The sequence below is a fragment of the Lipophrys pholis genome (assembly GCF_963383615.2).
Source record: "Lipophrys pholis genome assembly, chromosome: 4".
Classification (NCBI taxonomy): Eukaryota; Metazoa; Chordata; class Actinopteri; order Blenniiformes; family Blenniidae; genus Lipophrys; species Lipophrys pholis.
In genome coordinates this window covers 6583191-6609379 of record NC_137637.1, presented here as the reverse complement: position 1 = coordinate 6609379, position 26189 = coordinate 6583191, and the positions used below count along the sequence as shown (strand labels likewise).

At 40.6% G+C, this 26189-nt stretch overlaps 1 protein-coding gene across 1 annotated transcript in view; it reads right to left on the bottom strand.

The window, feature by feature from the left end:
* The window catches only part of iqsec1b (IQ motif and Sec7 domain ArfGEF 1b), an 83147-nt gene extending 81450 nt beyond the window's left edge, over nt 1-1697 (bottom strand). Inside the window, exon 1 of the mRNA XM_080461090.1 lies at nt 1595-1697. Coding sequence (XP_080317216.1) covers nt 1595-1641 — 47 coding nt within the window. The 5' untranslated portion in view covers nt 1642-1697. The remainder of the gene's footprint in view (nt 1-1594) is intronic.
* Nucleotides 1698-26189: the final 24492 nt, after the last annotated feature.

The following is a 26189-nucleotide window of genomic DNA, read 5'->3' as shown; positions in this document are numbered from 1 at the left end:
ACACACACACACACACACACACACACACACACACACACACACACACACACACACACACACACACACACACACACACACACACATTTCCACTCCTCATGAGATGTGTTGCTGATGTTGCTTGTTTTCTGCCATCATTCGTTCAACTTTCAAAATCATGTTTTTCTTTTGTTGTAGCTTCTTTGTTAATTCATGTTCCTGTTTGAAAATCATGTTCCTGTCGAGATAGAGCTGCTCATGCTGGTTTAATCTAATAACAGTTGGAAAGTATTTGGATCAGTGTGATAACTGTAAATAGCATATATAGCATTAACAAGGGTATTGAATGTTTCTCCGTTTAGACAACGTTTTCAAGTGGAAACACCAAATTTTTGTTGCGTTTTGTTGATGCGTTTACAAGACTACGGTGCTCAGCACCACTGAAAATCAAACCTTTTGAGAATGACTCTAAGTTGAAACTTTTCGAAAACACTCGGACTCCATCTCACTGGAAACAGAGGAAAGTGCAACTTTCTGACCGCATAGACCCTGAACCTGGTCACCACGACCATAGAAACTAGTTCTTCTGCTCATGCTCAGTCGCTGGACAACAGCACCCATTAGTGGCTCTACATGAAAACTACATTCTGTGTTTCTGCCATTTCAGTGTAAAACGCTTTTATTTGAAAGGTTGTAGTATAAGCGAGTACTAAAGCTCACAATATAAATCTATTTGGGTCACAAATTTGAAGATGAACCAAATTTCATGTAAAGAGATCAAATGGGTGGAATCTGGGTGAAAGCCTTGTCAGGACATATATTGGTATTTGCTAGACTTTTCTGTTTATTCACACAAGATCATTCTCAACTAAAATGCACCCACAGCTCAAAAGAGCTCAAACAACAAGAGCCATATCTTATACATGCTAAAGTTTCCCTACTGTTGGATCGAGGCTAGGTAGTTGAAGTTTGTTACATGTAACCAAAACTTTAGAAACAATCTCTGTACCTGTCCCGACTGATGGCTGGGAAACCACAGGATGAGTAAAGATGAATTACATCTGCGGTGGCGCACTCCTCTTAATGTTTACTTCTTTTTTCACTTGTAAACCTCCAACCAGCTTTACTACTATGGGAATCTTCAGCTGTTATCAATTGCAAAACTCCAACAGCAGCAAACAGTTCATCGAGTGATGGACATGTCATGCGTCTGGAACCCCGCAATGGGTCAAGTTCTTTATTGAGCAAGCAAGACAAAGATCTGCTGGATTCAAAGCAGGATCTTTTTCTTAAAACTTCACAGACTTTTGTGAGGGTATGTCATCAAAACAACACATTTTCAACAGTTCTCAAAACTAAATGTTATTTTTAAGATAAATTACAACCATAATTAGAACTCACAGAAACAGTTTGGATTGTCTTTCCCCGATTCAAAGGGATAAATTGTGTGTTTTGACAGTTAAAGAACTCTCTTCATGAGAAACATTGCATCTTGATGTGACAACACGAACAGATCTACAGTCATGACTTCAAAGCAAATCAGTGCTCTCAAAAGTAGTGTAGTAGTGAAGTATCACGGTGATGTGCTCTGCAGTTCTGGTTTGTCAGGATTCCTTACCTTATGGTCCGCACTGAGATGCAATACTTCCACATTAGATTCCACATGCTCCTGACATCATAATGCTGGAAACTCTAGATCTGGACTGATCAAGTTCTCTCACAAGCAACTCCAGTCTCTTTCAGAGAAAGGGGAGCTGGAAAGTCTGTGTGAAAGCAGCGACACTCTTCCTACCAGCATCCACCCCTGCCACTCCTTCTCTCTCCTCACTGGACCACAGAGCCTTCTGACTGATCCTGAGGAAAAATGACTAATTCTCCCTCCTTGAGGTCGGATTACTTCAGTCACTGCTCCCTTCAGTGTTTCCCCTTTGTTTTCTCTTCCCTGACTTTTGCCTTGTGTAAAAGTAGACACATCATGCTGTTCTTGTTTAAGGGGAGCAGCCTTATCCAGCGTTACCAAGTAAGGCCAGCTGCTAAGTCGTCCAGACACAAAGTAAAATCCCTCCTTTGCTTCAGTGTGTAACCCTAGCGCGTGTTCACATTCCGCCGGCTGGCTGCAGCTCTTTCCCGGCAGCCTGTTGCCCAAACCCACCTCCTGAAACCTCAATCATCTCTGCAGCTCTGTTCTGGTATTGTTTGCCATCATTGTTCTCACTCCTGTAGTGTTGAGTCTCATTCTTCACACACTGAATAGACTCTATCTGAGCTGAGGGCTGCTGAATGAGGGCAGTAGGTTTCTGTACACAGCTGGAGTGTGTGTGTGTGTGTGTGTGTGTGTGTGTGTGTGTGTGTGTGTGTGTGTGTGTGTGTGTGTGTGTGTGTGTGTGTATACGTAATTTATCAACCAGCCAAAATCAAAGTGGAGGAGAACAAAACCCAGGAGGCAGAAGATTGAAGTCAACGCGCTGAGTCAGCAGAGAGGAATGTAAAACAGCTCACTGAGGCTGGGAGACATAAAATATGTAATGTGTGGAAAATATGCTGGCTGCAGGATGAAAGCCTATGGTATGACTGCAAACTCATTTCAGACCTGCAATATAGAAGACTTCTGCTTCATCAAGCTGCTGATTATTGGTATCATTCACACATTTAAGACTTCTCCATGTACAGTGCTGAAGATCTTCTGAGACCAGCAGGCCAACCTTGAGAAAGTAAAAATACAATTGAATATAGATTGACTGTGTAAAGGCCCCTGCCTACTCCCTTTTTGAAGCCATAAGAACAAGAAGAAAATTCGGCAGTGACGTCAGCCAGCTGCCGAAAAAAAATTTTGTTCGGCAGGACTGTTCATACTCTGAGGAGAAGCTGTCAAACTCACAGGCCACGCCCCCTCACAGCAGCCACACGTCTGTCAAGTGGCATTTAAACCTTTCAACTGCACAGCTTATTTCTCGCCTCCAGTGGTTTCAGAAATATATTTATCTAAACTGTTTCTGTAATAAAAGAGAGAGTTTTTGTTTGAGCTGCGATTGAGTGATGCGTTCAGGTGCATCACGTAAATCTGCCATCCAACATTTTAACGAGCTGCATCACTCATACAGTAGCAACGTTACAAGCTAAATATGAGTGCTGAAGTTTCGGCAGTGCGGCACCAACATAGTTCGGCCAAGACGATTGGCACAGCTGAAACAAATTTCTTCGGTCAGAGGGAGCTGGCCAAAGAAAATGACGTCATTTTGTTCGGCAGGACCTTGCAGTGCCGAACTTTTTTCTTGTTCTTATGGAGTATGAATCGGCCTTTAGATGTATTTCAATCCCCAAAGCAAACCATAGAGCTACACTGAATGAATGAAATCATTTGAAAGGTGTGCATCGTGTTGTTGGCACTTTCTAACAGTGAAACTGCTTGATGTTGACTCAGTGTGATGACATGGCGGTACGGAGGCTGGAAATGGGTAATTTTATGGTTTTACGAAGCGTATCGTAGACAAGTTAAGTCTGACCTGGAGCTTCACGTTTAACTTAACCATCATGGATACCAGTCACAAGACAATTCTCATGTTCTAGATGTAAAAGGGATTCTATATTTCAAAGGTTTTAAAATATATAAGTCCTCATAAAAAGGGGCTGCCAGGGGAAAAAATACAATTACTTCCTACAGTCATCAATAGACATCTGATTTCCGTACTGGTACACAGAATATGAACCCAAAATATATTCACCTAGATTTGATTTATGCTGTGTTCTTGATGGGTGATCTGAACTGAAGATGTGATCAAAACCAGTAATATGCAAATTATCTAGACCAGTAAAAATGTGTTTGTGTTTTTGTTTCAGTTTTACACAGCAACGTTTTGAAACCCATGTCTGTTTACACAGAAATGACAGAAACAGAAAAATTATGCAATTGTCATGTTGGGCCACGAGTAGGGGCGGTTGTTTGTTTTTAGATTGAAATCACACACACACATCCAGCAGAGAACAACACAGTCTAAACATTAACAATGAGAGTACATGACATTCTAGTGGACAGACGACCAAGTTGGATTGTTATTATGGTGACTGTCAAAATAAAACTACCAAGTCCACGAGAATGACTGGGAGTCATAACACCACGGAGGAAAAATTGTTCTGCAAATTGTTCGCAGAACTTACTACGGCCATGGTGCGCAGTATCAGCATTCTCGCCGTCTTGGCTCCGAGCACTGTTGTGTCAACAGACTCTGAAAACACAATGGAAGCTCTGCGTTTTCATTTGAAAACGATGTGTGATTAGGGCCTTAGTTGATAATCAGATTTTTCACTCGTGTAAAAACTTTCATATTGTAATGTCACAAGTGAATGTCTTGCTCAAGCTTTCCTTTAAAACGGTGTAGTATTATGAGGTAGAATCCAAACAAAGGAAGTGATTTCCTAACTACAATTTGATTGCTTTTCTGACTCATTAAGTTCACTATGGAACATGTCCAGGCTCCAGTATGCTTTTTTTTTAGCTGGTGACAGATTTAATAGGATGGAGCTGCACCACTATGTGAGTAGCATTCACTTCCTGTCTTAATAGCCGAAGGATTCCAAATGTCCCAAGCAAACCTTAGCTCTGAAAGGGATACGCTGACATGCAGTAATGCAAATCCTCTCAGTGAGCATGTGAGAAGACTGTCTTTGTTATTTTAGACCTTTAAGAATAGCCAAGTATTTTCACTCCCTGCCGGCCCGCGTGGCCTTCCTCAGAGCAGCTGCCAAGCATTTCTCTGTCTGCATGTCGACGTCTGACCCCGACTCGCGCGAAGTTACAAAACATGTCTCTGAAATCTCAGGGATGTGGATTTGCTGCAGGGTGAATCGTACGCGGTCCGCTGAATTCCAACACGCTGATGAAACGCCAGCAGAGGCACATGCAATACAGCAGATGTAATTAAAACGTAAAACTGACTCATCAACAAAGGGAAGCATCAGAGGCTTCAGAGTCGGGATTTCCAGTAGAGTGCAGCTCCACATTCACACATATTCACGCACATTCACACACATTCACACACATTCACACAGTGGAGTGATTTGACGGGTGCTTCAGACTCTGATGTTTCCATGTCACACAACCAAGAAACCAAGAAAGTGGTTGATGTCAAACTGCTTGTTATAAGCTATAAACAACCAGCTGTGAGATGTTTTATCACCGGCTGACCAAATGTCAGTGTGAAGACTTTCACCCATCAGTAATCAGGACCCCAGGACTCACACTGTGTCGGTTCCCCATTTACTCCCCATACACAACAACTGTGATGCACCATATGTAGAGAAATTTCCTGGTGACTCACTTCCCTGTGAACTAAATGCAATTTTTTAATAAGTTAAGGTAAAATTGTCTAGTTAAAAGTAAAATGCTTGGACAACAGTCAAAATGTACATTAAAAACCAGGAATGGGCACTCGGTGGAGCGCATTCCTTCACCAATGCCACATTTATTTGTGGAACCAAGTTAGCATGGCTAGCATGATAGCCGTTTCTCATATCGATGCTAACCAGGTAGATCAGAGCTGCATCACTGTTTGACACATGACTTGTCCCTATGGAAACGGCTCAGCTACCAGGTTACGGAGAGGCTGCAAGGCTTTCTGGGAGATGTAGTAGTGTTAATAGTACTAAAAAATTTCAAAGGAAATTTAGTGTGATGAGATGAAATGACATGTATGGGACATTTTTTTCGCATTTCTGGGGGATTTATTCAGAAATGGTTAGTCGTTAAGGTTCCAAAACCAAAACAATTGGTCCTTGGATGATGACAAATCATTAAGATTTCATAACATTTTTTATTTTTATTTTTTTCCCCTTGTCCTGTTCGGCGGCTTGGGCAAACAATATGATGTGATTAAGTGCCTTCCGGTGTCAGAACAGTTTTTGCTCTTGCAACAGGAAGAGACCTGGAGTCTCCTCCTGTTGCTGCCTTTATTAGAAGTTGGCATGGCTGCCGTACACGACCGAGGGGGAACGCACAAAGAGAGAGAGAAGATAGAAGACTGAGGGGGAGAGAGGGGGGATGGGTGGGGGACAACATACAATACCCTTGTTAGTGCTACATATATTATTTGCAGTTATCACACTGATCCAAGTACTTTCCAATTTCATACAATTTGAGTGAGTAGTCTTGTGATAAGTTGGTGTGGTGGTGGGTGTGTGGGTGTGGCCGAGTGGTGATGCAGAGAGTGGGAGGCGACTCGAGGGTGGCGCTGAGTGGGGAGCTGCCACACCTGAGGCAAATCACTGTCTAATTATGTCTCTCCTCCCTGACAGTAGCGGCTGGGAAGGCTCAAGGTCCCTGCATGCTCCCATTTAGAAGCCATAAGAACAAGAAGAAAGTTCGGTTGTGACATTAGCTAGCTGCAGAAAAAAAAAGATTTTTTAGCAGGACAGTATAGTTCATACTCCAAGGAGAAGCCGTAGAACTTGCAGGCCACGCCCCCTCACAGCAGGCACACTTCTGTAAAGTGCCGTTTTAACGTTTCAACTTATGTCTCACTTCTAATGTTTTCAGAAATATATTTCGCTGAACTGTTTCACTAATCAAAGAGAAAGTTTGTGTCTGGAGGTTTTAACTGCAGGTTTTAACTGCAGGAGCCTGACCCTAACCCTGACACATTCAGGGGCATCACGTAAGTCCGCCCTCCGACATATTAACGAGCTAAAGGGAACTGGCCAAAGAAAATTACGTCCTTTTTTTTTTTGTGCTAAACTTTCTTCTTGTTCTAATGGATTATGAAATGGCCTTCAAAAAGAGAGAAGCTCCAGGAGGAAGCAGCCCGAGCCTGAAAAGGCAAACATTCTTGTGGTGTGTGCCAAAAATAAAGAACATTAAAAGTGAAGCTGCCTCTGCATCTGTGTACAAGTAACCCCAGTGTAACAAGAGATGCTCGTTTCTTTGTTTTGTATTACTCTTACCATTTTACTGTCATGTACTGTCTTGTTTTGTGATTATCTTATCTTATCTAATTTCTGACAAATTGATGACCGAATGCATGCATGCATGTAAATGTACACACTGGGAAACTACAAATGAATTGCCCCTTGTGGGATGAATAAAGGTGTCTGAATCTGAACCTGAATCTGATTTTCTAGTGGACAGATGACTAAGTTGGATTGTCATTACAGTGACTGTCAACTATAAAACTACCAAGTCCCAGGAGAATATGGACTGGGAGTCATGACACCACGGAGGAAACATAGTTCTGATTGTCCATCTAAGCAGGTTATGGTAACATGACATACACAGGAGTGTGTATTTATAATTTACAGAAATAAAGCAATGGCAGAAATCCAACAAACAACCACTGTCATCATGGTTTGAAACCATCTGAAAGTTTGACACGATCCTATTATATTGTTTCCTAGAGGTGGATTTGTATAAAACTAAGAGATTTGTTTTTGTTTTTGCATGAGTTCCCGGGACACTGGACCATGACTGGCCATTGGGAGCTCTGTGAGATTTCAACCTAATAATGCACGGTTGAAAATATCTGATATCATGTACCAGATTGAAAACATTAAGGATAAAATATAGTGTTAGTTCACTGACATTGGCCCAGTCTGTCGAAGTCAAGCTTGGCCTCCATTCACAATTGCCGCGTTTTATTAAAAATATTTAAAGGACACTGATGTTAGCACTCTCTTCAAAAACACATACAAATAAAGGACAAAAAATCCAAAGAATAGTTAACCCTAACCCCGTTTTACTGTCAAATTCGGTCACTGGAGAAAAAAACCCCAGCAAAACTGTGAGAGTAGGAGTTCAGTGCCCACACTGTTTGGCTCTTTCTTTTCAAGATGTTGCTGTGAGCTATTCTTTACATTCAGGCTCTACTGTACTATATTCTGCAGTTTGTTTTAAATGGCTTTCTCTAAGGGTGAGAAACCAAATTAAGGTCAGTCCCATTTTTGGGGGGAGTTGCAGTGAATCCTGAGGGCCTCTGGAGATTTATTGGTGACTCATCTGTGTTGGTAAAGACTTTGGTCCGGCTACACAGGGATCAGTGTGTGAACAACCAGGGACCTGCTTCACACTATAAAATAGCCGTTTGATGTTCCTGAATTGAGCACAGCCTGCTCCCTCGAGTCCACAGTGACTGCTGAATATTAAAGGCCGTGGCTCTGTCTGTTAACTTCAGATAAAAACACTGTAATCAGATGAATCCTTGAGGAAAAAGAGCAAAGCTTCGGTCGAGATGTATAAAAGAGACACTTTTAAGTGCAATTATGCTTTCGGGAGCTCGTGGCCCTGTGCGAGGGGTCAGGTCATGGCCGCCCGAGAGGAATCGGCATTGAGGCGGAGTGGAGTCAGTGGGTGTGAATGGTGCAGGGTGCAGGGCTTCTTCAGCGCTGATGAACTGCCCTGTTTGGACAGTTTGATGTGGGCCACTGACCCACAACAATGGGGGAGGTCAGAGCTCCACTGAGCAGTTTTTCACCTCGCTACTTTAACTTCAGCTCCGCTCGTGGTGCAATCACAGGTTCTTCTCGCACAGCATCTAAGCTACAGCCAATATTATCAGCCGCAGCTATTAACATGCTGGAAAATCCATTAGTGGACGACCAGTGAGGCTGACAGCTTTGTGGTGGGTCAGCGCACCGCTGGAGTCAACATGAAAACAGATGATGTAAACACCTGGAAAACAGCTAGAAACTACACTGACACTCACTCTTTATACTATTGCAGTATTTCAAGACGCCATTCTGGGCCCACTCCTAATTTTCTTGAAATAGAAAATTATCAATCTCAAGCACACAAGGAACTTGATGCCCAATTGTGAGCATATGATACAGTTTTGGCGAGCACACCCTTGTGAAATGATACCAATACAATAAGTGTAAAACAATAGGTGCACTAAAGGGCAAACTGTTCTTGTCATATTTACAAAACAAAATGTTTAGCAAATACAAATGATTGCCATTGGATTTAGATATAGGGATGAAAAATGGTGCGTTTGCCATCAGTAAAAGACTGAAAGACTTCAATTCAGTGGGTCTATGTTTCCTTCTTAAAAATGAATGCAGACCTTTTCTCATGGGACAAATCTTAATCCTCCATCCCTCCTTTGTCCTACAGACCTTGATCTCCTTTGTTTCATATCATTCTGACAACATATGTTTGTCGTTTATTATTTGAAAAATCAACCACTGTGGTGATTTCCCACCTGAACATGATTTGCTTTTGTACTAAAACGCTTTAAGCTGCTTTTAAACGTTACATTTTTTTCTTTGCTTCCTTAAATATGTATTTTAATGCTGTAATTTTTATACTTCAATGACATTTAAATCTATTGAGCAGTGACATATTTAACATTGAATCCTGTTAAAAAAGCAATAATCACAGAGAATGACTGCTGAAATGTTTGTAGCACGAGGAAGAGGTGGAACCGAGATAAACAACAAAGAAGTGTTTATTTTGACCTGATGCCTTCTTTCTTTAATGAGTAGTGTGATACAAGTTACTTAAAAACAGTAATAGATTACAATTACTAGTCAAAGCAGTGGAGATACTTTACTATATCCTCCAGATTCAATTAAATTTTATTTACATAGCACCAAATATAGGTGGAGATTTTCTGCAGACTCAAAGCTGGAGACTTTCTGCTGCTGTGGTTGTGGTTAGAAGATAGAAGGAGAGAAAAGGAGAGGACAGACAGACGAGGGATTCAAACAAAATGTAGCAGTGTTATTGTATTTTTGATGAGCTAATGTTCAGTCGGGTCTTTGCAGCAATATAATGTGGTGATAACAACCCTGTTATTGTGTCTGTTGAGTGTCATTGGGTCATATTATCATTGCACATATTTGAGGAAGAAGAAAAAAAAGCCGCCCAGCCTGACATATAGTATGAGGGCGAAGAGCAGGGGATTCCTGTGGCTTTTACAAAACAACAGCTTGATACACAACCACTCAACTATTCTTTCAATGTGTGTTTCTTATTATATAAAGTATAACATTAGAAGTGTCTATTGTTCAAAACAGGCAGGCAGTGTGTTTGTTGACTTGTGTAACCAGAGCTGATTAGTCTGGCTCCTCCAAAAACAAAGATCAGAGTCGGGATGTTTTCCATCGCGCACCAAAACAACACACTTTGGCTCATTTACAAGATTAATGAAATGGGTCTCCCCCGTCCGTCCAATGGCTGTCTGGTATTTAAATGGAAAAAGACCCGAGCATTAAGTCCCTACCCGCACCCCCATTTCCCTGCCCCCCAGGAGACATGGCTGCGGGGGAGATAGCGGGGCAGGGGGTGGGGGGATGGGTGGGCTCAACAACATGGCCTTGAGGTACGGAGGGATTCCTCCAATTTACATACTCCCCCTATTTTTGATTAACCTTTTCTGAGGCAGAGCAGGACTCTGCTCACTTCAGCCAACCCCACAGGCGCTTTTCTCATTACGCCGGCAGAATGAGACAAACAAGAACAAATAGCCACTGAAATCTGCTTTATGCAGAGTGTGCCTTTAATTTTGATGGTATTGTTCTACACTGCCGATACATTCTGATTATTGGGCTAAATAGCTTTCAGTTGATGCAGTGAAGCATTTGGAACCCTGCTGAGGTTCAGCGGCTTTAAAGTGTTTGACAGAAGAAGTTTTGTCTGAGCTCATACACACAAATATTTCCATGTGAGTGTGTTAAATGGGTGATGAGGACAATGGTTTTTACTTGCTCTGGTATTTGTGTAAAACTGATTGTTACCATCTGACATTATTAAAATGCTTTTGTGGAGCAATCCAACACTAAAGTCAACTTTGATTACATTACCAAAAACAGCTGAACAATTTAGTGAAAAAAATAAAAATAATGCCTGTATGAGCTCAGACAAAACTAACTAACAGAATTCATAGTGAATTTCTGCTCCTTTCACTTTATTTCTGGATGTCTGAATCAAATGCTTCAACATCAGGAGGAGTGGAGGTGTAGAATGATAGAACGCTGCTCTACAGCCGTTTCTATGGCAACCTACTTAAACACATGATTAAAGTTCTCTTTCACAAAGGCTCATTTTATGGCAAAAAAAACCCCAAGCTTTCCTTTACAGTAGTATGTAGTTTGTTTTTAACTTGCTGATGAACCAAAAGTATGTCTTCATTATAAATTTCTGTGAGTAGAAAATAATATTGGGGCGTCTCGGAGCGGAGAGCAACGCAGCCTCATGCAGACCTCAGCCTGCGGTCATAATGCCAAGCAAGACCTGAAAGTGAAGTTAGTTACAATGATGTTATGATGAAAAGCGTGAAACAAACGACAATAGAAAACTGTTTCTAAATTATTTCCGATGCAGCTGACTGACAGGAGGAGCTCCGCAGCGCTCTCAAGACCCACGGCTCCGCGAACGCAGATGAAATGATCTCCTTCCCTTGTATTATTAACTTGAGGGAACGACTTATTATATCGTTCCCATGCGTTATTTTATTTTTTTCTCTATAACCACTCTGAGGGTCCGTGTTCGCTGTAGTTTTCAGAATGCTTGTTGGTAGGCCGGGGCTTTGGCGGTGGAATGACAAAGAAGCGATGCTGAGTCTGGCCCTGGCTCCGAACTAGCACCTGGTTCTTTCCAGTGGAAAAGCCCTCAGGGGGAGTTGGTCAAAACACCCAGAATGCAACAGCTTGAGGAGAACATTTCTGGACATTTCGCAGTATTTTACACCAGAAGGTTTCATTAAAATTGTACGTAGTTGGTCGTAATTATTTGGTTTTTGTGAAAATATAGACATTTTCATCACATATACTCTGCACCACAACAAAGAAAAACTTAAAGTTTAAATTTAAAGGTTACTAAGGAACTATATTAAGATGAAATTGGGACGAAGTGGCCCCTGAATTGACAACCCTGGTTTAGTCGTTGTCATAACAAGAGCAAAAAGGGGAGTGAGTGAGTCTTGATGGGATGGTGGAGTAAATAGATAAAAGAGTTAATTCAAAGAAAATTGGTACTTGAGTGTCACAAAGTCAACATCCAAAGATTGATCACAATATTCCAAGATGTGTTATTTTGATTTGGATCTTAAAGTTAATAATGCACAAAAGCATTTGAGGAGGCACACGTTTTATTTAATGAAGACACAAGAATGTCTCAAACGGCTATTTTATGTCCAGTTCCATTTGGTGATAGTTTAATATCACATTGGTTCCACAAAAACTGTGTAAGGCAAAATACAACATTTTACTAATTTTGAAAATCAACCTGTGTGATTTTGATTAAATTAAGCTGATAAATCACAACTAGTGTTAGCAACTAAAGATATAGAAACAGAACAACACATTGTGTTCTTAGATCATAAAGACAGTCAATAAAAACATTGCTGCAACATTTTATAATTGTATATACATATATATGTACATTACACACACACACACACACACACACACACACACACACACACACACACACACACACACACACACACACACACACACACACACACACACACACACACACACACACACACACACACACACACACACACACACACACACACACACACACACACACGTAAGGTATCTTCACTTCACAACTGCTTACTAGATGTGGTAGCTCATAACATTGTTTGGAAACCCTACAGATGGGAGTGAGTTCAGGTTCCAGCAGACTAGAGGTCATTGCATTGAAACTTAGAATATCTTCCTTCCTTAATTCTGATGCTCAGTTTAAACTTCTGCAGGCAAGAATACATTGTGTTAATGTCATGTGATTGGCTATGTGGACAGTGGCGCGAACAAGCACTTAACTCGGTGGACCCAACAAAATGCTGAGTCAGCATTGTCTTGAAAGGAGGTTAAAATCAACTTACAGGTCAATATGAGATCCAAATTGACATTTCCAACAGACATTTACATTCATCCGGAGCTTGTAGCCAGACTTTGGACCACAGATTCAGGAGGCATTGATGAGGAGTGTGGGTTGACAGAGCACACGTCTCCTCATGCTGCCGAGCCAATAACTGAGAGTGGGACCACACACACACAATGGACTGAACACTGCGCCGGAGCTTGTTGGGGTCAAACCGCAACAATAGCAGCTCCATTCAGACGAGTTGACCTCGCTTACACGTGGGGGCCTTTTTCCCCATTTCAGCCCCAATCCACATCCAAAACAACCAGGAGGGTTGGAGAGAAGCCGTCAGTCAGTTTCCGACATGGCACTTTATTTTCATGTTTTCATGGAGAACTGAAAGTCAGAGTGATTAAATGTTCACGATTGCTACCGGGAACAATTTTTTACCTAAGAAAAAAAGATAGTTTAAAGTTTTAAAGTCAACAGATATGAAGTGATGCCTTACCTTTTATAGAAACCATGCAGCGGCTGGAGACAGAGAAACTGCCAGTAATCCAAACAAAAAGCTTTAAACTTCAACATTGCGTCAGCCGCTTACAAAAGCCTCAGATGAAAAATGTCATTCTGTTCAGGGTCCATTAAAATATAAAACAACGCATTTGTTTTAGAAGAATGCCTCACGTGTACGAGAACAAAGCCAATCCTGCACAGTATAGACTGTAGAGAAGCAGTGACAGCCCACATGGTACAGTCCCATCCAAGCATCTGCCGATGTGTATGTGGGCCACATGGAGGGGGGGTGAACATGCATCCCTCTGTTGGTGCCCTCGTTGTTAATGCTGAGCTGTACCCAGCTCCTCTTGTGTCCACTTATAACCTCCTTGATAGAAATGTCAGCTCCTCAGACACTTGTGCTGCTGCAATATGCTCGTCCCAACACAATCATCCTCCATCTGAACTCCGGTCCCAAGTCCCAACCAATCAGTCAATATAGAGGAGGCTCCCGTCTCCATCGCCGCCGCTCCTCAGAGTGGAGTTACAGCTGCTCCCATTGTCTGAGCAGAGCACTGACAAGGTCCGACTCCGCCGCTGCTGGCTGGGGCCGACAAAGCACACAAAAGCCTCCCTTGGTGGCCGTATCAATTAGGCTTTATCAGATGCTGCACAGCCTCTGCCAGCGCGGCCCGCGCCGAGAGCGGCTAATCAGCGGCAGCACATGGTGCACAGAGGGGAGCAGAACCTGCACCCCACACACACACACACACACACACACACACACACACACACACACACACACACACACACACACACACACACACACACAAAGCCTGGGCTGGTTGCCAGGACAACCCTGACACTAGTAGACTGTTGATGTGATTCTGACTATACGACGGGAAAGATGAAGACCCAACAAGGTCTCTGATCTGAACCCAAATGTGAGTTAAGAAGTTTTTTGTCTCTGTCAGAGACATCAGGACAAATAAGGATTGTTAATGAGACAAGATGTCAAAATGAATCTATCAAATGCATGATGTAAAAGGATGTTCCTGCAAATGCTCAGGTCGTGATCATGTTGGTTTCAGGCAGTTGTACATCAATTGTTGAAAGTAAAGTCTGGGGGGTGGCTTCAAGGCCACAACTGGACACAAAAAGCCACTATTAAAGTTTTTTGTATGAATTTCCTGGACGTTACATGGATGTTTTGTCTGGACATCTTATGAACGTCAACGAAAAACAAAAAGAAAATGCGACTCCACTGGGAATAAAATCCACATTAACATGCACAAAATAACCTTTGAAATACATTAACACGCATCAACAAACCAATAATTGACACAAAACACCCATGACCATCAGAATTAGAAAAAAATGGTCCAGACTAAAAGAGATCCAGTCCTCAGCATCATCATATACAGCACAGTGCTGAATATTAATAATACAGTTTATGGTCATTACCTTCAGACAGAAGCCACCACAGACCTGGATCAGCTTCCTGTTGCTGCTCCTCAGAGTCCCACAGCTTATTTTTATTAGGAAACTTGGGTTTTTGGATGAGCGGCTGTATGATTTAAAGTGACGTTTAAGACTGGCGCCCCCACACTTTAAGGGTGAGGACAAGAATTACATATAGGCTGGCAACTTTATGAAAGTGAAAGAATGATGATTCACCCTCATGTACAAATAAAAAAAAAATAGCCTCATTTTACACTTGATCATGACAAAACAGAAAACAAACAAAAAACAAAAATGAAATGCATAGGAAAAAACAGCATTTTACCAAACCCCCCAAATTTCACAAATCATGTTTTAAGGGGGGCTCCTGTCTTATTAAGGGGGTCTGAGCCCCCCCCCCCCCAAAAAAAACTCCATAAAGCAACTCATCAACATGCAATGTTTGCAAAGCTGTTGTACAGCGAGGCGGCCTCTCTACAGCCAGACATCACTGTTTTAAAACGCCAGCTCACCAATGAAAGCAGCACTGACAGTGACATCAAAACAATGAAAAGCATCTCCTTCACGCTGAAGCAGGTGATTCACACCTCCGTGAAGCTGCGTCCTACTCCACTTCCTTTTCTGACCTTATACTAACCTCAAGTTGCCTTTTGGGAGAATACATGCAAACATTCGTACATTTCATACTTGCCTGTAGAGAGGAGTTTATTACAGCCTCATATAAAATCAACAATAATGATAATAATATTAAAGCAAACCGAGCTCTGGTATTGGAATAATATCCGTATCAGCAGATGTCCAAATTCAGGTATCGGGATCGGATTGAAAAAATGTGAATCGGTGCCTCCCTAGTTTGTTACATTCAATTTCAAACTTCAGAATTGTCATTAAATATGTCCAAGCATGTGCATCCACAAATCCAGGATTGACAAGGTTTGTAAAAACTGCTTAATATGTTGGTTTCATATATTTTTAAAATAACCACTGACCCATGACCAATTTGTGTCCAAAAGCCACCACAAAGATCAACTTTGCAGTGGCTTTTGGACACAAATTGCCATCATAACCATAAAGTACATAGATCATCCAACACTAGAATAGAATAGAACAGAATTATATAACACCTTTCACAGACGTCCATCACAAGGTGCTTTACAGCACTAAAAACTAAAAAACTGAAACAGACAATATAAATAAAAATATAATGTCAGACATGATAATAAACATGTGAACTTCAAATATTATCAGTATAGTTTAGATGTTTGTGAGTACATTATTTCAGGCACTTTTAAGCATACATTTACGAAAGATCTTTACAAAACTAAAACATTCTCAGGTGAGATAACGAAGATTGTGACATTGCTGGAGAGAATGTGGAAATTCTCAGGCAAATCATTTGCATATTTTTTGGGGACTGCCCTGTCATCCAACCCTTCTGGACAGTAACAACGGTGTTGGCGGAGATAATGGGTAATGACATTAAACATGATTTCTGTACAATATATCTTGGCAACATCCCATCTACTATCAAAACCACTGATAAATATCTGATTAAAATAATGTTGGCAGCCACAAAAAAATATACAACAAGGAGATGGTGAAATAAGGAACCGCCCACGAAGGAAGAGTGGATCGGAACTGTAGCAGAAATACAATACATGGAAAAGCTAACATTTTCACTGAACTTTAATACAGGCCTATTAAAAAAAAAGATAATAATATTAAAAATAATAAATAAATAAATAAATAAATAAATAAATAAATAAATAAATAAACACATGAATAAATGATAAAGAATGACATACAACTACATGGATATAAGGTACATCAACTCACATATATATATATATGATACATAAATACTGGCCCTACTGACGAGTTCAATGATACAATATATTGTTACAGATTCCAGCCAAGAAGACGGAACATATAATAAAGGAAATACACATACTCCACACTCAACTCCCTCTTCCTAGAAAATATAAATAATACCATCATACTCTATTGTCCTTGTTTTGTTTTTTTATTTTACTTTGTTTTTGTTTTATTTGTTGTTTTGTATTTATATGTACATGTAATTCTTGTTGTGAAAAAACTGCAATAAAAATAAGGTTTAAAAAAAAGAAAAGAACACAGAATTGTTGATTTCAACTGTTTAATGTTTCAAGTGAAAATATTGTTTTTATTGTCCAGCTACTGAGTAAGTGCAGAAGAATTATTTACTATGAATATGGTGTGCATGTGCTGTAGCGATTTCTCCGTTGACACAATGACACGAGCCCAAGCATTTTCAAAAAGATCCATCTTGGGAGCCGTTTTGAAAAAGTTGTGTTTTCAGTGGCTCCAAGCATCACAGACACTGGAAATGCCAGGAAAGTTTTGAGTTTTCACTTGAAATGGTGTAAACAGGCCATCAGATCAGTCTTACAGCTTGACAAACTTCTCAAAAATAATGTGAATGAAGCGAATCAGACTAGTGCAGATGCAATAATGAATAATTGATGGACAAAGGAACACAGGTTATCAATAGTTTATGATGACATATGCTCCCCACCATGGAAACATTTCAACCTGCACGGAATCACGCTGTTAAAACAGCCTGAACACGAAGAAGGGAAAAAAACAGTGCCAAAACAGCACAGGAGAAAATGTCTGGATTTACAAAAGTCATCCCACATGCAGGTTTAAAGAAGTTAATTAAAGTGGTGCAACACAAGACAGACTGAAGGTGTCGTGGCCTCTGTGTTCCATCCAGACATCAGTGCTGAAAGTTGTTCTGTACATCCTGGCAGGATGGAGAAACCTCAGTGCCGCTTCAGCTTCACATTCATTGACTCAGAGAGCTATAGCAGGCTGGATGGGGGGAGGGGGCAAAGCGATAGGGCAATTATTCAGACAGATACATAACTTTGAAGCGGGAACAGACAGCGCAGAGACGTTTACAGAGCCGAGAGGAATGATGCTGCACATTGAAATCCACCATCTCTTTGTTTGCTCTCTGCCAGATGTTTCCAAGCATTATCTGATCTAAAATAAGGTTTTTACCTTCAGTTTCAGTGTGACAGCCCGCAGAGAATCTCAGGAGTTTAGCTTTGGATTAGTTTGAACAAATCTAATCACTCAGACTTAATTATGACACAACCATTTGTGGTGTGACAAAGTTATAACTTGGATCTATTTCAGGTTCACAAACATTGAATAAATTCCATTTTGGGGTGCTTTGTTGTTTCTTTATATCAAAGCAAACAGACTCCATTTAGCCAGAGGACCAATGAATACATCGTAGAGAAACCTTCCCAATTCCCTTTATTGTTTTTTTTTGTCCAAAGTGACAACTGACTACTTATTTTGGTGTTCAAGGCCTGTTTACACAATGTTTGAAGTGAAAACATTACATTTTTGCATTTTTGTTTCAGAAAAGTTTCATGTTTACGTGATAATCTTCTGAAAACAACATTTGTTTACATGAAACCATCAGAAATGCTTAGAACTATGTATTTTTTTTTGTTGGTCCACTTGGTGCTGTTGTTTGTTTTTGTAATGAAAGCCCACACACACGCAGCAGAGAACAATACATTATAAACATTAACAACGGGAGGACACGGATATTCTAGTGGACAGACGACCAAGTTGGATTGCTATTACGGTGACTGTCAAAATAAAACTACCAAGTCTCAGGAGAATATCGACTTGGAGTCATGACATCACGGAGGAAACATTGTTCTGATTGGCCAGCTACTGAGCATGTGCAAAACTAGTTACTACAACCATGGTGGTCATGTGCAGTCACAGCGTTTTCAAAAAGTTGCGCTTTCAGTGACATAGAGCACTGTTGTTGCTCAAAACCCAATGAAACTTAAAAACATTTGTGTAAATGAAGCACCAGAGCCTATTACATGAAAACTCTGGAGTTTATTCATTAAGCAGAATCAAGGCATGGGCCTAAAGGGACGACAATTTGAAAAGTCTGGTCTCATTTTAATCGCAAAACTAAAGAAAATCACCAGAAGAATTTTCTTGATAGATGTCAATGAAATTGGTTGTTCGTATTAACTCTTTGTCTGCTGGCCGATCGTTCAGAAGTGTGTTCTGGTTTCATATTCAGACCCTGGTAGGAGGATACCTCTTTGTTCGATTCTGTGAGGGGTTTACATTTTCTCCCTGAGCTCCTCTTGTTGTCTCTCTTTCCCCCAAGCTTTAGATGCAATTTCGTTTTACCTGTACATGTACTTGAACAATGACAATAAATGATTCTGATTCTGATACTGATTCTGATTCCTCAGTATGTGGAGGTTTTCTCACTGAGTGACACAACCCAAAAAACATCCATTCATTGTCAACTTGTGACCCTCAGTGTGAATGTGTCTGTGATTTTCAGGCTGCATTTCTGGAATCAGAACCAACTGTATCTCACCAAGTTGGATAAAGTGGATATATAAGATGTAAGTATGAATTGAGGGGAAAAACAGGTTACATCTGTTGAAAAAACATCGGTTTCCCTGCTCTCTTTGTGATTCAGCTCTATAAAAAGTGCACAAAGTCTCAGGTCTAACGCTAAACGCTAAACGCTAAACACATCATCCACAAGAATATAAACAGGAGTCAATGACACTGCCAGTAAATGCAATTTCCCTCCTTTCATCCAGTGCCACACGAGGACAGGTTATTGACTGGGCCACACATGTTCCTCCGGCCTTATTAAGCAGCAGTATAAACACTTTCCTTTGTGGCTGTGACAGTCGGCCCACTCGGGAGGGAGGGGGCACATTATTGAGCAGACGGAGCAGCTGGACGGGAGGCCATCTATCATGTGGTCCTCCTGAGCAGGAGCTCTCAGCGCCAGAAGAGCGAGATGTCGCTCCGGCCTGATCACCTCCTTAACGGGCCAAGACAAAGCAAATCCCTCGTCACAGCTCGTAACCATAATAGCCTCTTCCTTGTAGTTCAAGCAGCATCCCCAAGTCTTCAAGGATTCAGTTTTATAGAAATGATGACTATTAAAACCCTGATTTATCACCACCTGTGAATCAGTGTTTCCAGAAAGGTTTTGTGAAAAGCCAGTAAAACTCACTGATGAGGTCATTATTGCATCCTGATCTTTACTCATAAACAAAAGGTACATACAAAACACTGACAGTGGAAAATGTCAGTATACAGTGTGAACAATATGCCTTGTAAATATTTAAAGCAGTTTGAGCTCAAGTGGACTGCACCAGTAAAAGGGGGGAAAATAATATTAATAAGCACAAGTCCAATCTTTTCTTCTTTTTTAGTGGATAAAAGAAAGAGAACAATGTGAAAAGGTTAGAGGCCTGAAAAAATAATTTTTATGGAGGACTGAATGTGCCAAAATTAAATAAATAAATATATCATTAAATTAGTACATATGTCATTAATTCATTAAAATTGGAATTAAATGTATACATGTGTAATGTCATTCAAGACAAAAAAAACTTTTTATTTACAATTCACACGATGTCCCTACTTTTTCGGGAAATAATTTGAATCCCTGCATGTTACGACGGCAACACGGATTAACGTCTTTCAGCAGCCATTACGTTCCAGTAGTGAAGAATCAGAAGGATCTGCTTCGCCAGCTGCTCGGCGCCGCTCTGCCTGCACCCAGCTGTGGTCTGCAGAGGAACGAGCTGGAGGGAAGCATTATGCTAATAACTGCAGAATCCATTTGGCACCTGGGGAAGGACGAGCCCTTCACTCCAGCTGAGCTTTGCTTTAGTTCGCAGGCATTCATTGGCTTGTGTGTGGGAATCGACACACTCCATAGTACGGCTACAGGAGCCGGTGCGTTTCGACCTCCAGCAAAACGGGGAAGAACAATTGGCACTATGGAGGCATCGTTCATTCTGTTGTGAACATAAAGACTCCCTCGACACACTGCAACATTTAGTAAAATTACACAGTGGGAACATCAAGCTCTGCAGGGAATGCTGAGTATCAAAATAATTTTCCTTGAATAGTAATGATGCACACAGGTCACACTCCCTGAATAGTTTTTATTGTTAACAATGCCTGAGACATTTTGGAGCCCTGGCATGTGGAGCAGTTCCAGGAGCTTCACATTACTCTTGAGCTGACTCTTGTGAGTATATGCAGACTTTTCTTTTTCAACATTGAACACTTTAATCTATCCCCTGCTCGTGTCTCTGGATGAAGCTGTTAAAGACAATGACTGAATGGATATATGGCCAAAGTTTACATATTAGTCCAAGAAGTTGTGGAGAGTTTATTTTGCCTGGTGGATCAACCCTGATATGTTGATTTTCTTCAAATGATGATTAAATGAAAGGTTCTTAATGGTTATTTGCACAACCACATAAAAAGATCTTTGACATGACGTTTTCAAGTTTAAACACATAAGTGTAGCTGCAGTTTGTCTGTTCACATGAAAATGGTGCTTGAAGCCACTAAAAACACATCTTTTTGAAAACGGTTCCCCATGTAGATCTTTTTGAAAGTCCTCTGACTCCTTCTTCAGGGAAAACAAAACTTTTCTGAAACACTGCGACTGCCCATGTGCACCACAGATGTAAACCATAACAACAACAACAATGTTTGTCTCCATAGTGTCGTGGCTCCTGGTCCATATTCTGCTGGGACTTGGTAGTTTGGTAGGTTGGGACGACTATAATGAAAATCATTAGTCCACTCGTCAGGTACCACGAGTCCTAAATCAATTCTGATAGTAAATAAATTTCAAATCTAAGCAATGACTCTCAATTTTTTTTTATCTATTTAAGGAACACAACTGCAAACTTGCATGTGTAATATAAGAACTTGGTTTTAACACAGTGAACCATATGGCAATGTTTGTGGCACTCCGAGACATCATACAGGACATTAAAGCCATTAAGCGAAGGGAATGCTGGCTGCTGGGGAGTGCTGGGCTGTGTTGGTTCCTTCTGTGTAAGGGTACCCTGAATGTCTTTTTACCTTCAACAATGAACGTTGGGTGAGAAGGTAATAATTTTGGCTGTGTGTATTTCTTTCTTTCTTCATTGGTTTGTATGTATGTATGTATGTATGTATGTATGTATGTATGTATGTATGTATGTATGTATGTATGTATGTATGTATGTAGTATACCCACGTTTCGCAAAAACTACTGACCCGTATTGCATGAACTTTTCAGGGATGATTTGTTCCTCTGTTCCTCGGCTCTACCGAGTGCCGTTCTAGTTGGTAACTGTGTCGGAACAGAAGTTCACTGTAGGATCCAGTCGTTCTCTGTGTTTGGCAACAGTGTTTTTGGCAGCGGGAAATAGCCCCTCTGATGGAACTGAGCTAAAGCATTCGCTTTGCAAGTTGTGCAATATTTGGGACACATGAACTGTTTGGCCTCCACCGGTCCAGGGAAAACCTCTTTGAGCTTTGCTCTACTAGATGTCTTACTGCTTCAGCCTGGATGTCATTGTGTCATCATCTTCATCGCTATTTCATCCCAGTCCCATTTCAAATACTTCATTCATTAACTTCTCTCTGTAAAACCAACATGAAAGCCATAAACATACATCACCAGAATAGTTATCAGACATGTTTCTTTAGTTATTTACTTTGTCTTACATTGTAGAAAATGAAAACTACATCATTTTCAGGGTTTCTGCTGTTTTCATTATTTTCAAAACGTTGCCATGTAAATACAAAACATTTCTGAAAGGAAAACACAAAAATTATGCATTTTCACATGAAACGTGTAAACTGGGGCTAAGTCAATATAGACCACGGTGTCTGTGATGAGCTACTGTACTCTGTATTTTATTGGTGACATACTTTCAATTGCTTTTTTTTTTTTCATAATTGCTAAAAATACTAGAAGTCCGAAACCATGTACATTCACATGCATTGCTTTTCAAGGTTGAATAATTACCTTATATGATGGACGATGGTCAAATTATGATTGGGATTTATATGCTGAACACATCCATACACTTAATCAAAACATTAATTTCAAAGTCATATCACACAGCCTGATTGGCTACAATCAAGAAACACGTGTTTGACATCCAATGGTTTAGAAAAGAGAACCACTTCAGTTGCGGTAGGGAAACAGTGTCTTCTGAAATAAAGCTGCAACCCGGGCCATTATGACAATCTCATTATGTTGTGCACATTCCATCAGCTCAAGGCAGATTTCTGTTGTGACATTACATTACCACCTTCCCTTTCCCTGCCATCTTCATTACAATTACTGGAGCTTGCCATGAAGACTTTCTGCAAGTTGCACTTGACCTAAATGGTACTCTTTATGAAAATGGCCTCCTCCTGAGACAGACTTTACTTTTCTTCTGTTACACTGAAAATAATCAGAGAACAATGTCCTCTGGGAATCTGCACACCTCCTGTAACAAGAAGCACAGCGTTGCAGATTTGCTTGTCGGTGATCTGAAATCAACTAATCAAATTTCTCAAAGATGCCAGGGTGGTGGGATTAATCATTCTCCACCCAACTTTCCACAAATACAAGCACCCACAGCTTTGGGGGTGAAAGCTGGATCCACAAGACTAGTTTCCATAGTATTTCAGACAGAAAGTCAAATTTCAGGTTTGAGTGAAACTGGCAACAATACAAAGTCAATGAAACCGTGCCAGTCCTTTGAGTTGACCGGTATGATGTTACTTCAGTGTTTGGACAGGTAACGGAGGATTCCACCTTGTTAGTACAAGACAGAGGTTCGGTTTGTAAAGACATAAAAGTGCCATTGTTACATAATAGTAAAAGTTTAATTTCTTTCACCTTTAGCTAAACCATAGAAAACCGGCACAGTGTTATTTCCACTATAAATCATGCACTAACATCGGAGCTCTGTTTGGAGAACACGCACTCTTCCCACTTCTTATTGACTGATTATTAGAAAAACAGAGTGGTTTATATTTCCTGAAGAAAAGCATCTGAAGCAATGAGCTGTTGACACACTGTTCTGCTGATTCAGTTGGCAGAACAGATCCCATTATCTTGTTTATCCTCATGGAAATTTAACCGTTTATCATGTGACCTACATTTTCCTATCAGCATGTGGGCAAGTTTAGGAGGAGTCAGAAACTCTGTGATGTGATCAAGATAAGAGTTTACGCCTCCAGGTGTCAGGCGAAGCTTTAAGAAGACATTGCTGTGGAAAGTGAGTGAGACACATTGGTGCCATTGTCGGAGGATAGCATGTCGAACCTGACCTGCTCTCCTCTGAGCTCATTAAAGGCCTCCATCACCTGCAACACTGCCATCGACAGGCTTCGCTTCCTGCTGTGCTTGGACGCAGGCTCAAGGCTTCATTGCTTTCTCTACAGAACTGGCAGACAGTAATAAATGGCCAGCACCGGCATTATCATCACCTCTGCATTGGGAGTTCAGGAAACCAATAAAGATGGCCTGCGGCATCCCTGCTAGCCTCTAATAGCTCCCGTGAGCCCAGCACCACCCGAGGGACGGCTGCCCGTGTAATTGCAGCCATTGTGAGGCCAAGAGGAGCCAGCTGAGGTCTGAACCAAGAGGCGAGGAGGTCTTGTGCTTTACAATTTAATGTGATTGATAGCTAACTGTCAGCCTCAGCCCCGGCTTGTGCTAACCCCAGACTTCTTCCTGAAGATCTTTCAATCTGAAGAAGGAAGCTCAGGGTGATACCTCTAAAAGCTCTCTTTAGTGTGGCCCGACAGACAGATATACCAACACTGTCTTACCCGTTGTGTCTGTCACATTTATTCAACATTGAAAAAACTTAAACTTTGAAAAAATGTCAGTCCTTATTTGTATTTCAATTTTTTCCAACAAAGGGACGGACAATGCAACCTCATACTGAAACCACCAATCAACGTTCTAGTAACATTAAATACGCTCTCAGACAAAAGTAGGGATGCACCGATATTACTTTTTAAAGGACGAGTACAAGTTTGAGTATTAAACTTGAGCTAATTGCTGATACCGAGTACCGATACAAGTACTTATTAAATGCCATGAAGCCTTATTCATACTCGTACAAAAGATATATGAGGCTATGTGCTAACGCGACCGAGCTTCACACATCCTTTGTGTTGATGCTACACACAACTACGACAGCCTCACAGTCTACAGTTTGTAGCGTCTATCTACACACTGCGCTATGTGTACTGTAGACTGTAGACCAGGGGTCAGCAACCCGCGGCTCCAGAGCCTCATGCAGCTCTTTCGTCCCTCTGCTGTTTGATTAAAGTTGGCTTTATGGTGAGATTGGAGTTATTTTTTATAGTAATTGTTTGGTTTTGTGAAAATATCAACATTTTTATCACTTATACTATGAACAACAAAGAAAAAGTGTAAATGTTATTATTTCACTAATTTTGTGGCTCCTGAACCAACACATTTAACAATTCTGGCTAAAACAATGTGACGTTGGTAAAATGGAAATAATGTTCAAGTTTCTGACTGGTTAGCAAATAAAGGATCATATCAATTACCAGATTCTTGTAAGGTTTAATATTAGAAAAATCCTTGAGTTATTGGATCATTTTTGTCTCCCTCCGTGGTCTCTGAGGGACGTTTTAAAGTCTAAAGCAGTCGTGTAATCATAAAAGACACTGACATCTCAGAAAATAGAACTGGGCAACAACTAATTAACTGTCACAATCTTTTCAGATTATTTTCAGACTGATTGCTTAACTGACTAATCGTTTCAGCTCTGATCTACTCAGACCATCATCACGTGAAATATCAGCGGTACATTTTTTCTCCCTTCCCTCTAACATCATGTGTGTTCACTGCTGCGACAATTAACATTTTATTGCTGAGTCTTAACTGGATCTCCTGTTCATACAATGATTCAGTGTTTGTATTGATCCTGCTGATGAGGAGTATCAATGGTTTGTAATTTGGCACCATCATTATTTCTTTTTCAATTGCACTTGCTCGTGCTACAATTAACATGGGAGAGCGTTTTATCTGCTCGACATACATACATTTTAAATGTCATGAATATGAGGACATTCTGCATTTTTATCAAGATGCAGCATCAAAGGTTTGTAATTCCTGTCCAGCCTCATAGTTCCCTTTGGATGCATTATCTGCACTTAAGTCTTTGATTGTTGAATCCTCATTTAACAACTGTATTAGACTGCTCAATGAAACATTTATTATATAACATGTCTTTAAAACAGACATTAAATATGTTGAGTGTTTTGAGATTAAATAAACAACGGTGTAACTTAACACCAGCCTCACTACCATTTCAATTGCTTCAATGTCCATACAAGGAATTCCATCATGAGTTGATTTATAAGACTTTTTGTCTCTAATTAAGTACGTGGACGAACTTTGAACAGTAAAGTTGCAACAAAACATGAAAGAAAATGAAAACACAATAAGTTTGACGTAAGAGATTGAGCTCCGTTTGGAGTTATTTATTAACCAAAATATCTTAATGTTTTTCTAAAGTTTTGTTTTCTGATGGACCTTTGTTTGAAAAGTTGGATTAAAATA